This window comes from Melopsittacus undulatus, chromosome 3 (assembly GCF_012275295.1).
Source record: "Melopsittacus undulatus isolate bMelUnd1 chromosome 3, bMelUnd1.mat.Z, whole genome shotgun sequence".
Taxonomy (NCBI): domain Eukaryota; kingdom Metazoa; phylum Chordata; class Aves; order Psittaciformes; family Psittaculidae; genus Melopsittacus; species Melopsittacus undulatus.
The window spans coordinates 8,802,325-8,816,983 of record NC_047529.1 but is presented as its reverse complement, the minus strand read 5'-3'; the positions used below and the strand labels follow the sequence as shown (position 1 = coordinate 8,816,983).

Below are 14,659 nucleotides of genomic sequence, written 5' to 3'. Positions count from 1 at the left end.
CTGCAGCAAGCAGAAGGTTGTTTAACAGCTCTGTCACAAATCAAGGTGTAAACAGATTAAAGTGGTTCCTAGACAGAGCCAGGGTATAAGCCCCACATCTGATTTCATTGAAATACAGAGAACTAAATGGGCAGCGTAATAAAAACCTGTAGTCAGTGTCAAGGCAGCAACACTTCAGGAGACCCTGGGTTCAGTGTCTTATGTGTGAATATCCCCCTCCAGCTTCATCTTTCTCGAGCTGTTGCTCTTTGCTGCTGACCTAGAAATGGGTTTCTGATGCTTGTAAGCCTCGTCAGCAGTATAGAACCTGCTCCTAAAGTGGGGTTGGTAGCACACATTAGTGAAGAAATCACTGCATCACACAGGCAGCAAGCTCAGATGCAAGGCTTGAACCAAGCTGGTGCTCAGCTGCAGCAACATCAGAAGTCTAAGAACTGAGGCCTGAATTCAGCTACGATCACTGACCTGCTTTCCACAAACAGTGCCCAGTAAGGCTGCAGATGATGGGCTTCTTTCTGTGAATCTGTACGAAAATTATACAGCAACCCTATGAACTATACTAGTATTGTTGATAAGGACAGTGCTGGAAGGTAAACCTCATGATTTATGGGCTAACCTCTCCTTTAAACATACAGTATCAAATGCAGATTGTCAATGAGGTGTTTAAATGCTGAAGTGTTATGGTATTTGTGAGCATCCATTCAGCAGAGCCTGGGATGAGCCCTGGATTACTACAAGAACCTTCTCTTCCCTGTCGTAATCAGAACGAGATCAGGAGGTTCCCTGCTATCTTCTACTGCTGCAGATGGGGTAAGAAATGACAATATTGAACATAAACTGTGCTGTGGGAACACGTGAGCTAAAAAGCACGCACAAGTGTGGGTGGGAAGTAGGGAGGAAGAGCGACACAGGGGTTTTGTGGATCAAAGTGTTCCAAACAGCAGAGAAAATAAAGCGGATGTGGCATTTCCAGAGCTGTCTTCAGAGCCAGAGGGTTTGACCCATGGAAGTAATGCCCAAGGCTCTTTCTAGTCTGCAGCCTCAATCTTCTGTGTCCCACCATATCATGGAGTTAACATAATGCCTGTCACTGTCCATCTGTTGCTGGCAACTCTTTTAGAGGACTGAGTTTATTTTCCCTGTATCCAGCATATAGAGGATACAAACTTATCAGTGTAAAAAGCAGAGGAGTAGGAAATCATCCCTCTCACAGTAGAGTGCTTCCTCCTGTGCACCTCCGGATAGGCAATGATGATTGATAGGACCTGCCAGTTTACAACAGCTCTTTATTTTCCTCGTATTATAAAACATCATCACAGGGCTTTAGTTAAACAGTGTTCACCTGTTTCAAATCATGAGCTTCATTTTCCCCTTTATTATAAATACTAACAAATTAACTTTATTTTCCATCAGCAATACCATAAAAACTTAGTCTGACTGGACATATTTTTCAGCAATCCCCTGATGCAAAAATCCCAAAGAATTTGAAGTAGATGTCTGTATTGTATATACACTTCGTTTTATATATACTTATATCAAAATTCACCATTTCTGTATATCACTCATTATCGTGATCTTTCATGTAATATATTGTCAGCATTATGAAAATATGAACAACCATCTAGCTATTTTGCTGTTTTGCAAGATATTTAATGATTGAACAGAGAATTGCAGAATTACATAAATGCAATGGAAAGTCACATACATGATCATTTAAGATTTCCACATAAGACTTGTCTTATTCCAAAACTTTTCCCACGTTTTAGAAGTCCTTCAAAAGCTTCCAGTTACCTCTTTCTTTGAACACATACACACAAGAAGTTATAATGTGTATGTATCATACATTACATACCGTATGTAATTCTATATGTATTTATAAGCAAATATATGTAACATACTCTGAATATACATATTGTATGTAATATATATACAGAGAGATATATACCACAGGTGCGTCGTATGTATTTAGGCATACAGGTGTATGCATAAATATATATATGGTAAGATTTTCCCTCTGGTATGTATATGCTGCTCTGCGATCTGGGTGCCTTCCATAGAAAATTGCTACCATCAGTGTGATCCATTCACTTCCAAAGACACGAGCAAACCTGTCCCCAAGCCATTTAACTTCAGTGTGTTTTGGCACATGCCTCATGAACTCCAGTTGGTGATTTAAAATGGCCCTGTCTTGTCCTTGTACTCCTGTGGTATCCCAATGTGTCCCAACTGTAAAAAGGCATTGCTGCGTGCCATGAGGAACCTGTGAGTAGTGCTGGGCTGCTTGTCTTAGCTTTAGAGTGTAATTCACATAGACTCTGAGCAGGTTAAGTTGTTTATTTTGCATTTGGATTTGTCAAGGAAAGAACAGGACTCTTATGGAAAGATAAAAGATGGATATTGGCTAGAAGTAACGGCATAAATTACACATTTTTAAGTGAAACTTGTCCACCAGAACCTTTGGGTTACATTTTTAATCTGATAAATATTTACTTACTAAATGTGTTTTTACTACTATGCACCTGATCCACGAGGACAACTCTTATTAAAACCTTTTAGATTAATACTCTGCATATTAAAAATACATAATAAAATTCTGCAATCAGTCACTGCTAAAAAGCAGATCTTGAATCCTGCGAAGACCCGAGGCTCCTGCTTAAAATTAGCATTGGGGTAGGTCCACTGATGTCCTTCACTGTGAATGCCTGCCCAAATATGTGCAGAATCGAGAACCTTTATTACTCCAAGGTTAAAATTGGGATCTCACACCTGAGAATGTGTACTGGTTGCTACCATGAGTAACTCCCCACCAAAGAGGATGTTACTTCTTGTGATAATAGCCAGAGCAGACTCTGAGGGCAAGAGAGATTGCCTGTACACATGTATGGAAAGTGAAGTTGGAACAACTCTTGAAACTGCAAAAAGCAATGATTACCAACAAATCTTCCCAAACACACTACATTTGCCAAGAAAGCCAACTCTGCATTACACATTAACAACTTAGGCATATTTTTCTCCTTAAATATATTTGTGTAACATAAAAATAACAGATCTCTATTCTTAAAAACGAAATCTGAATTAAAAAATTGCTTTGGGACTGAAACTGTGTCCTTTAAATTTCTCCCCCAGCAATTTACTGACAGCCAGGTTGGAAACCCCAGAAAACAGGGGTCTATGGTTGAAAATGCTGACACAGCCTCAGCTTGTGCTGCTGTCGAACATCTCGGGACAGAGACGAGCAGATGCACTTCTGCACACAGGCTGCCAGAAATCCTACATCTCATTCATTCCTTATGTGCTCGTTCTGCTGTAAGATGGTAAATTGATTTAAATTGCCAAAAATAAAACAAAACAAAACTGAAACTTGTGCTTTTAGAATGCCCTGACCCTGTTTGTAAAGCACTTCCCCATATCGCCCAGCTTTGGCATTGCTTTGCCTTCCTTATTGCACGCCTGTTGATCCATTCTGTGGCCGAAGTGTTTGTGTGTATATAGATGTGTTAGTGTATATATTGAAAGAAAACTCCCAAAAGTACTGGATTTCTGCAAATTGGACTGGGAAATTTTCTTTATCTCTGGATTCTTTCTTTTTGTAGGGTCTAGTGCTACTTTGGTTGAACCCAGTGGGGAATGTCCCACTGAAGTCAATGATGCCGAAGGAGCTGTTAGACGTTCAAAGACCTCTCCAGCCACCCTCTTTGCAATTCCCTCTCTCACAATAATTGTAAGAAATGTGCCCATTATCACCAACTGCCAATTTTAAAATTCACTCGTTCATTGTCTTTTTTTTAATACAAACAACATTTAACCACAAAAATATGAAGGGAAAAGCCATCAACTTTTTTGCAGGCTATTACCTATTTGTATGACACAAAGAAAAATAATTTACAGTCACAAACTGTACATAGTATTCGATGGGGGACAGTATATTTGTGGTTTAGAGTAAAAAAAGGATTGCTTCAGTAATTAAAATAATCATTGACGAGATATGACTTTAAAATCAAGAAAGTGTGATAATTTGGCTACAGAGACAATCATTGTAATATGTCTAACACAGAGGTTTGGATAGTAGAAAGCTGAGTAGAGGGATCTGGGGAAGGAAAGACAACGTCATGCAGAACAGCACTAGTTCTTGCTCAGTATACTCTTCAGGCTTCTCTCCACTGCTTCATCTAATTCTTCTTCCAGCTCTTCCTTCTTGGACATGGCCAGTTTGGACTGATAATCTTTTACTATTTGGTCTATATAGGGTGCACTTTGAGTCCCGTGCAGCATCAGTGTCCACTCCTTCAGCACGCCCCGCTGCGGCTGACTGCCAACAAACCCAATCTCTAGAGCCCAGGTGCCTCGGGGGTCTTCTCCCCAAGTGTGTGTGGTCATGAAAGGCCATTTGTCAAAACCCACCTTGGAGTCATCATCCCTGGGGCGCCGGCTCAGTAAAATGGACTTTGTTCCCATCGGTGAGGTCATGTTGATGTTGAGGTCTCCTCTCCTAGTGGAATTTACAGTTATAACTGCTTGGACGTGTTCCAGGTATCGGACAAAGTTTTCCTTCCCCTCACAAGCATCAGTTGTAAGTGTGAGGACCAGCTTGCCACTTGGTGGTATCTTTCTGCGGGTCAAAAGATAATTAAGTGAATTAAAAGGATATACAGAGTATGACATGGCTCCTGCTAAAACTACTGGGTTTTGGTGCCTCACAGAAAAACCCGTATTATTTTCCCTAATAATGCATGGAAGAGTAAGGAAATAGTTGCAAACTTAGCCAGGAAAGGAACATTCATTTTAGAAAATGGTATCAAACCTTGATTTGAAAATACATTATGAAATGTGCACCCGCAAAGAGAGAAGGAATACAATTAAGAAGGGCATACTGCTCTTTAAGAAATAGTAACATATATTCAATAGTTGCCTTTACTTATCATTACTATATTGGTTAATTGCACAATAATGTGTATATTCAATAAAAGAACCAGGAGCAGTCAGTCATGTCAGACAGTCACCGCAAAAGCAGCAGCAAGCAAAAGACAGAGGTGAGAGGCACAGAACTGCAGCACAGACACATAAAAGCCTACATCCTTGCTCTAATATGGGAACCTCATTTGAAAACTGCTTTTCATGGAAACTGTTATCGTTGCCATGCTCCTGTACAGGAAGAGCACACACACTGCGGCAAGAAGTCACACTTGTTTACTGAGCTGACAAAGTGCTGCACCTAAAGTCACAAGTTTATTGGTTATCATAACTTGGCCCTTGGGAAGGCAAACACACAATTAACTGAAGGACATCTGTCCCAGATGTAACCAGAAAGCTAGGCCTGCAGATGGAGCACCAGCCCAGTCCTGCTGCATTTATTTTGTGAGGACCCTGTCATCAAACAGAAACCAGATCTCTGTTATCAGCACAGGGCTCCTTGTTGGAGACAGTCAGACACCTGAGGACACAATGCCTGGAAGTGGCTCACAAGAGAAGACAAACCACTTCGTACTGGGCCGTGCAGTCACAGCTGTCAATGGTCTCACCAATGTTTGTCAATGGGATGAATTACAGACAACAGGGTGCAATATTACACTGGTCAGTTTGGCTCTCTTTGTGCTGGGTACCCACAGTGTTTGCTCCCCATGTGATTGAGGAAACACCTGAGGCATCCGAAGTGTGCCTCTAAGGAAGAGCCAAGAGCATACTGGATTTGAGCAAGGCACATCCATGCCTTCTCAGCTCTTGCAAAGGAGGCTGGTAGCCACTATGTGCTGGGCAGTTCTGCTTGGGATCTCAGCACCAGCCCAAAGGTGCCAAGTGCCTGCTAAACCCTGCAGGGTCAGGATGTAACTGGCAAATACCAGTTGCCTCAGGAACTGGCTGGCAAAATACATTGCAAGTGTAAACAGAATTCTGTGTCTTCACCATCAGCCTGCTGTGAGCAGGGTGACACTTTCCTCTGTCTAAAAGAAATACGTTAAAGACAAGAATTACTACAATCATTAAAAAAGGGAGTAAGTCATGAAGTACTCCAGTCAGCTTGTCATTACCTCTTCTAGTGGCTTCTCCCTGAGCTACCTTTAGCAGTAAAATAGAGGGTCCCCTCTAAAGGGCATTGACCACACTGTGGAAATTAATACTTTCTTTCCAAAATAAATGGGTACCAGCCTTTCCCTTTGCTAATGAGATACTGTGTCCTTCAGAGACCAGTGGAAGCATTTCCTTCAAACCTAGCTTCCAGGAATTCTGTTCTTGAGATGAGCTCCAGGTATTAGAGTTTCCTACATCACTAATTGGCTCAGGCCAGTGTCTGCCCCTCTTTCATAAGAGTATTACCTTCTTGGGAGTACTTCCAGAGTAAAAAGGCATTCAGGTCCTCAAGGCATTTAAACACTTACCTTATACTGTTGTTTAATGTAAGCCTATGTGGCTCTGAATCTTATTAATGCCCTGGAGCAGAAGCTGGTATAACATAAATATTGTATGGCTAAAATATTTGGACATATAATTACAACACCCTTGAGATATATTTTGTGTGCCAAAGCACAGGGAAATGCACTATAATGCAGCCAGAGGTGAAGTATCATAATCTCACAGCTGCCACACACTTGCAATTTCTCTGCATGGGAAGCATCACTCTCAAACCAATCTGAATTCGCATTGTCTCACAGCCCTCACACACTAGACAATACTTTGCAAACAGTTGTGCTTGTGCTCCACATCTCCTTCATAGGAGGGATGACATCAGATGAGAGAGGACACCACAGTGTGACTCTCTTCTACTTATCAACACCAAATGCCAAAGAAATAAGAGCAGTATTACCATTCCACCTGCTTTGCAGACAGCCTGACAACCGCTGACAGCTTTCCTCTCTGCCTTCTGAAGTGTTGCAATGCAAAAGTTATCTCAGCTCTCTAGAACACATGAGAAGAGACTTGCTCTGTTTCTTCCTTTCCTATTAATTAGCATTCAACACTCTTTGCTTTACTAGACTAATTACTATAGTCCAGGTAACTTTCCCCAAAATCCCAAAAGAACCAGCGGTGGTAGAAAAAGTCTAACTTGAAAGGAGCAAAAGAGGACACGGGTTTTCCACACCCTCACAGTGTGCTGCTGCCCAATTGCTACATATATATGTATAGAATATATTCATTTTCACATGAAGTGTAGTACCCAGTTGGAGAGAAGCTGGGAGCTAACAGCTCTCAAGAAGCACACTCCCACGCTGCTGCTCCTCAGCTAATGGAGTAGGATGTCCTAAATCATCTTTGTATCTCCCTAAACCAGACAGATTTAGACTTGTCCATTTTATTTCTTCTTGCTGACCCAACAAAAATCCCTTTACAGGGACAGTTCCTGTTACTTACAAATGCTTCTCCAGGCAGCAGAGAAGTCCTGCACTTTAAATACTGATTACTTTCAGCATACTCTATATTCTAGGCTGTCAATTCTTTTCTGTCCTGTTTCTGCTAATTGACAATGCTGCTCTGGCACTTACCTCTGTATCAACTACTCACCTCTACCTAAATCTGTACTGAGTATGTATTTTATATACACAAGTATCTATACTTATATAAACATCTATAGAATACAGAGAGAAAATGTAAGGCCAAAGTAGAAAAACAACCCAATTATCCATGGCAGCAGTGCAGTGTAGTTTTCATTTCCAAGGAATCTCTGGAGATGCTGGGACTTCACTAGTTTATTGCAGGGTAATTAAGAAAATGTAGATGTTGCAATTCAGGATGCCTATCTCCAGTCATTCTTTGGGGATGTAAATATTAAAGCAGTCCTATTAACATACAGATGTGTCAGGTAATTATAGTGGGGGACCTGTTCAGATCACATACTGAGATTATATTGCAGTAGGGTTAGGAGGTTTTAGGTAGTGACTGACTTTCCAAATCCGTGTGCTGTAAGCACAAAGCCTCTTTTGGGTGCTGTTCTCAAAAGAGACCAATACAAGGCAGAATATCTCTCAGCTCTGGAGCTTGTCGGGCAATGACATCAATAGGGAAGTGTGGAGACAGTGTTCTCACAGAAGAATGGATATTTGGTGCATGAACTCTGAATAACTCTGAAAGATACAACAGGCCATGAAAGGCCCGAGGAAGCTTAAGCAAGCAAGATAAGAAGAAGCTGGAATTCACTGAGTTATGAGAACTGTGGACTGTTGGCAAGTGTTCAAGGTCAAGTTCTCACACCTGTGCTTAACCAATTGTATGTTAGTCACTAAGGGTCTTCAAGACAAGTATCCAATCATGATATGCCAAATTGCTGTAGGTGTGTGTTAGCAATAGTATATAAGGAGTTAATGCTTTGCAATAAATGGCTTTTGGTCTGATCATATTGATCTCTGACTGAGTCCATTCTGTGGCAGGGAAGCTTTACTGAAGTTCCAGATCTCTGGGCTGGAGGAAATACATCATCACCTCTGCATTTCTATCTGCTCAACAGCAGAAACAGGGCACAAAAACAAAGGCAGAAGGAGACAATACTACCTCCCCAACTCTGGCTCAGTCTGTTGCCAGAATACCTCTACCACGTTCTCTGAAGCATGGAGCCAAGCCTAGAAAATGACATTTTTTCTCTTCCTCTCAGATGACCCCCATGCATTTAGGATAAATGAGATTATTTGTCTGCAATTAAATTATGAATAAACTAAATATAGCTCAAAATTAGCTTCAGCACTCTCTTATTTGTTTCCTACCTGTGAACACACACAGCCCAGAAAAATTAGATCTCAGATCTCAGGTGTATAACCTTGGATCCTGCCAATACAAACCCACTTGGAAGGCTGGGAACAAATCTACTCTTTACCTGGCTGAGCTATGTGCCAGGGTGGCAACCTGGTCTGCTTTCTTTTTCCAACAGAATAATGATGCCTTCAAAAAATAGCACTGAAAAGTCAAATTTCAAATGGTATAGGCATAAATTGGCCATTATTAGGTTAGTATTTCAAATAATTAAAACTGAACTATAACTGTTGCAGTCGATTAATATTAATTCATTCACTTGTTGACTCATACACTTTAGCACATGAAAGTAAATCAGAAAATAATTTGACTACCTAGCCTGCAATTAGAGATTTGAAGAACATCATAAACCAAACACAATTAAATGCAGTAGTGTTCAGATTGAATCACTGGTACCTGTAGATGATTGTTTCAGCCTTCTGGAGATAAAACTGTCTACTGGAATATATCACAAGGAGATATGGCCTGGCTGACAGATATTCCATGTGGCAACAGCTTATGTAATTTACAGTACCAGCCTCCCAGATATTCACTTGTGCACAGCTGCTTTATTGAGAGAAATTTTGGCACAAACATACCTGTAAGTACCCAGAAGAAACGGATGCTTCTACTAACACTGCTGCCACTAGCAGTGATCATACAGCTGAGCTATAGAATGCACACCTCCAGCAAACGAGGAACTGAAAGATCATGTAGTTTATTTTATCAATATTTGGAATAGTTGAATGTTTCTGGTAATAGGTTTTCTTAGAATAATAATTCCATTATGGTTCTTTGACTACCTGTGTCTTTGTCAATGTATTTGCATGCTTATGGTCTCCTAAAAGCCTGGAAGAAGCTGTACACATAGACTAGACTATTCACTTACTCAGGTTCCTGTATTGACCCTCCAACACAATGGAATCTCTCTGGAACAGTCTTCCAGTCTTTCGCCATCTTAACCATTGCTCCTGCATCTAGGACACCATAGCCAAACAAATGGTTGAATTCCAGCCCAACGCCATTTCTGCGCCACTGATGAACCTCGTCATGAAGCTGGTTCCTCTTGGAGGTGAGCACTGTCAGATGCTGCATATCCCTCCAGGTAAGATCCAAGCTGTGGAAAAGCACCATGGAAAACAAACAGTACAGATATTACAGAAATTAAAGTAAGACAGTGTGTCTGAGTAAGCCTTTTGGTGAAACTTGTTTCTATGAATCACACAGGAATTCTATCTATACACATATCAGTAACAAAGCTCCTGTTGATTTCAGTGGGAACAGGAATAGGTTTTAATTTTACAGTGCTTCCCCAAAATACAGTCCCCCAAATTGCAAAATAATTTTATTGTCACCCAGAAAACAACTGCATTTAACTACACATAGACCACCATGCAATTTTTAAGCAACAAAAAGTGTATGATATTATACCAGATCCTGAGAATACAAAAAGATGATGATAAAGTTTCACCTTGCCTTCCTCTTACATCTTGCCCTCTTTTCCTTGCCTGCTCCTCCTGCTTTTCCCACAGACCTCTGAGACTCACCCAAAATGAGTAATTTCAGTATTCTGTGAATGTGGGCACACAGGCTGTGGGTGACTGCAGATTTGCATTATAAGGTATGGCAGAGGTTTGTCACCTGTGATATACTAACATAGATGGATGCAGTCAAGTAACATTTGTCTAGATTCGATGATCGTTTTTCATCATCAGCTCTTGTCTTCCTAGATTTGCAGTGATTATGATGACAGGAAGGGCACTTATAAGTTATTATTCTGGAAGCCTTAGAACTGACATTCTAATTCTACATAACTAAAGCTATTCCAGTTGTTTTATGATGAACTCTTTCAACATTACAATATGTCTGATTCAAGCCATCAGCCTAAAAGGATCCGCTTTTCAGCTTTCTGTGCCCCAAGTAATAAGCATGTGTGCATGCTGAATGTACACCAGAATAGCCAATTACTGTAATTTCTCCAAGGTGACACAAGATAGCTGAAAATCAGATATCACGTACATCATTCTTACTGAAATCTTTTAAGAGCTGCTATGGATCTTGGAGCTGTACATTTCCATCTTTCCATCTAACAGATTGGTCTGGGTTTAGGGACATGTCAGACACACACTGTACAAGAACTGACAGGCAGATTGCAGGCCAGAGGACTCTGCATCAGAGATTGTTAGCTGTTCCTGTGAAGGCCAGTGGAGCTCATCCAGGGTATTTCTACACAATACAATTTGACAGAGCCAGCCTGGAAGGAGATAGGAGACCCTCACAGTTCTCCCTTGCCTCCTCAGCAAAAGCTAGAAACTCAATTGCAAACCAGGCGTATTAATTTCAAGTCACGATAGTTTGCAAAAGTAATACCAGTCTTCATGGATAGCCTGAATGAATAATAATCATTACTGAGATATTAAGGTTGTAGCCCAGGTTAAATATGCAGTGATGAGAAAATTCATTAAACCTTTATATTTTTATGGCCATGTTAATTTATTACACGGTGGCTGTCCCACAGAAAGGGATTGATAGCACAAGGAATGATCATCCAAAGTTAAACACTTGGCATGCATGTTTTATGCATATTAAATCTGAAAAACTATACTTGGCCAAAGTAATTCCCTGAGCACAACAATCATTGCTCTGCTAATGATACAAACTCTGCCTCCTCTGCCAAATCTTCATTCTTCTGCACTGCTGAAGAAAACTATTACATAGTGCTCCCTTCGTGCCATGGTTACAGTAACTGAAGCTGTATAACTGAGCAAATGTGGCCTCTACTTGGTAAAACAGTTTAACATAGAGTAAAAAGATGGTATAGGGTACTGTAAGGAAAACTTAATCATTAGAGAAGAAGATAATGAAGGAAGATATATGAGAGGGCTCTAATGTTGTGAATGGCATGGAGATGGTAAATAGACTATGGTATTTATTCTTTAACATAAAAGAACAATTATGCAGCACAGAAGCAAATCACCACCAGTGGGTTATGGAAAAATCCAAGGAAACTTTCCCCACCATCCAAAAATGTTACTGTAGAACCGACTGCCACTGGATGTCACAGGTGCCAAATACAGACAAGTTGAAAAGTGAGACAAATTAAAGGAAGACAAATCTGTCCATGGCTATTAAATAGGATAGGCTGACTGCTCTCTCTCCAAACCACTGATTGCCAAAGCTGCTGTTGAAAGATCACTCTTAATCCCCATTTGTTGTACTCTCCCCTAAGCATCTGTCATTGTAGACAGGATGTGGCACAAGACGAAGTCCTGTTGATACTGTAGGTTTGCTCTTATGTTTTTGTAGACTGGGCATTCTACACTGGATATGTGGAGGAATTTAATAATCCCTCCCTCCAAACAGTGCTGGAGAAGACAAACCCCTGGGAAGCAGTGGATGGATGGAGAGGACACAGAGAGAGCAAGACAGACAGACTGTATCTGCTCTGTGGCTTTGGCAAGGCTGTTGCTCCATCTGTAAGTTACCATGCCTGTCACTACTGTAGCAGGCAGCTTGTTAGCTGCTCATTCTAGCCCCATGCCACAGCCAGCCAGTTTCAATGATGAACAACATTAAACAAACCGCAGGCCCTCTCCTCTCTAGAGCTCACAAGGCATTTCTCAACAGCATACTTAGCCTCCAGGGCCAAGGCGAACACTCCGGCTGCTTCAGGGGCAGCTGCAGACGTTCCCGAGTGACGCAGGGTGCAGTTGCCATACAAATCTGTTGTAGCCTGCAATGATATCAGATGTAATTAATGGAAACAGCTAGTCCATTTTCCTTGCAGCTAGCTACAGACTCAGAAAAATACAGAAAGTGGCAGTTTGTGCCCTGGCTCTTCACAGTAATTGTGTGCTCATGCCTAGGATCTCTTTTCTTCTTTAGAATAGTGTGTAAATTTAAAACCACAACGCCACATAGTTACAGAAAGTGTAAATATCATAATGTAGTAAACTAATGTTCACTAATACTTAGAATTCATAAACTCATATAGGTGGCATTTATTTCCTATAAACACAGTTTAACCAAAGGCCTTAAATTCCCTTGTGGTTGTCAGAAGCATTTGAAACTAGAACTGTGAACAGTATCGAGCTTTCTAACACTTGTGTAACTCCAGAACCAACAGCAGTACCAGGCTGCTATCTTCTGATAGCAGAATTTCGATAGTGTCTGATAGTGACAAAATGATGAAGTGCAGATTTGTCACTAGAACAAACCAGAAGGAAATCTCAGAAACACATTTTATGGGGATAATCACAAAAGTGCCACAGATCATCTTGGCTGACATCAACACAGAGCTGATATCAAGACAGAAACCAGTATTTGTCTCTCTGCTGCTGCACATGGGCAGTGCAGATTACACAATGTGTCTTTGAGAGAGGGCCACGGAAAATGTATAAAAGGTTTTGGCAAAAACTAACCTTGAGTTACTATACCCACATTTTCCACAGTGTGAATTAGACCATGTCCTGGCTAGTCTGAAGATGCTGAAGAGCAGCGATCAGTACGGTGGAAGAGAATCTCAATTACATTTGAACAGAAACTGCGTATTTTCCAATTATAGGTATGGATCTGAAGAGGACTTGAGTATGATGCTCCACACTGCTCAATGGGAGACTGAGGGTGAGCTAAACCCCCGTATTTCCTGTGTGGGTGACTGAATGTCTCTCTGCTCTCTACAGCTTGTAGTACAGAAGCAGTCGGGTTCATGACTGCTCTGCCAGTACAAGCAAGTATGATCTCAAATGTTGACACTTTTAATTTAGATTGTTACAGAGGCCTTTTTCCACACCCTCCTCTGGGAAGAGAGCAATTGAACTTCCAAATATGGTTTCTGATAAAGGAAAACACCAACTCTATGAAGCATTAAGAGATGGAAGATCATTGCTGTTCTCGATTTTAATCCTGCATCTCCTCAGCTGACAGTTTTGGCACCATCATGTACTGCAGATGAGAAAATATCTATCTCAACAAAGAGCCATCTGCTGCTCCAAATCAGACAGAGTTGTAATAGGTTGTGGGAGTGCACAAAGACAGCAGCAACAGCACAATAATATCTGGACTCACCACGCCAGCCTCCGGATTTCTCTTCCTCCCATTACTAAAGGTGGAAGCTAAGGTTGAAGAGCAGCTTTCATCATACAGAGCTGTCCGTCCATCATTTATAGCAGAATTGATGGAGATTGTCCACATGCTTGATGCATAACCATCACAGTTACAGTCATCGTAGCTGCCCCCATCTCCAGAGGCCCAGACATAGATGCTTCCTTTGCCACCTCGGCCCTGTGAAAGGGGAAAATCAACCCCCTTGGGTTAAATTGCAAATAGGAGAGAGCAGCTACCTTAAACTGCACATCTAATTGTAAAGCTAGACATCTATAAAGGAGAAAAACAGTCCAAACAAAATATACATCAACCCTAAACAGAAATAACATGGACTTCTGCAGGTTATTAAATCCAGTTAACCGGCAGGCACAGCCAGCTCTGCAACCTTATGTACACAGAGCACTTCCATTTATCTTCTCTTTTGCTTGACACCCTGAAGGCTCCTGTGCCAGATGCTGAGACATTTTATGGATTCATTAGTGTTTATGTCAAGGTCTAAGTGCTATGAGGAAAGCATTCTTTTAAAAGGGATATAGGTCATCTCACACACTGTGTTTGTAAGATCCAATTAGGTCCAGGCAATGGCTAAAAAACTCTGTAAAATGGGCACCTTTTTATCTCGACAGATTTTTCTCCAAAGGTATCACTGACTCAGAGCTGTTTATCTGACAAACCAGCTTCTACTACTAAGCAGAAAACAAAGTTATGAGACCATATAAATCATCTACAGAAAGATGGTCTACCAATTACACTGAACAGGTGAGAGACTGAAGCTGAAGGGAAGCTATAAAGGCTTCGCACTAGTTAAAGAAATCCATATCCTTTCGCAACTTCCAGACAA

At 41.1% G+C, this 14,659-nt stretch overlaps 1 protein-coding gene across 1 annotated transcript in view; it reads right to left on the bottom strand.

The window, feature by feature from the left end:
* Positions 1–1,269: 1,269 nt before the first annotated feature.
* Positions 1,270–14,659, bottom strand: part of PCSK2 (proprotein convertase subtilisin/kexin type 2) — a 106,858-nt gene continuing 93,468 nt past the window's right edge. The window contains exons 9-12 of the mRNA XM_034061057.1: positions 13,780–13,995; positions 12,345–12,445; positions 9,602–9,829; positions 1,270–4,609 (exon numbers count right to left, since the gene is read on the bottom strand). Coding sequence (XP_033916948.1) covers positions 4,123–4,609; positions 9,602–9,829; positions 12,345–12,445; positions 13,780–13,995 — 1,032 coding nt within the window. The 3' untranslated portion in view covers positions 1,270–4,122. The remainder of the gene's footprint in view (positions 4,610–9,601; positions 9,830–12,344; positions 12,446–13,779; positions 13,996–14,659) is intronic.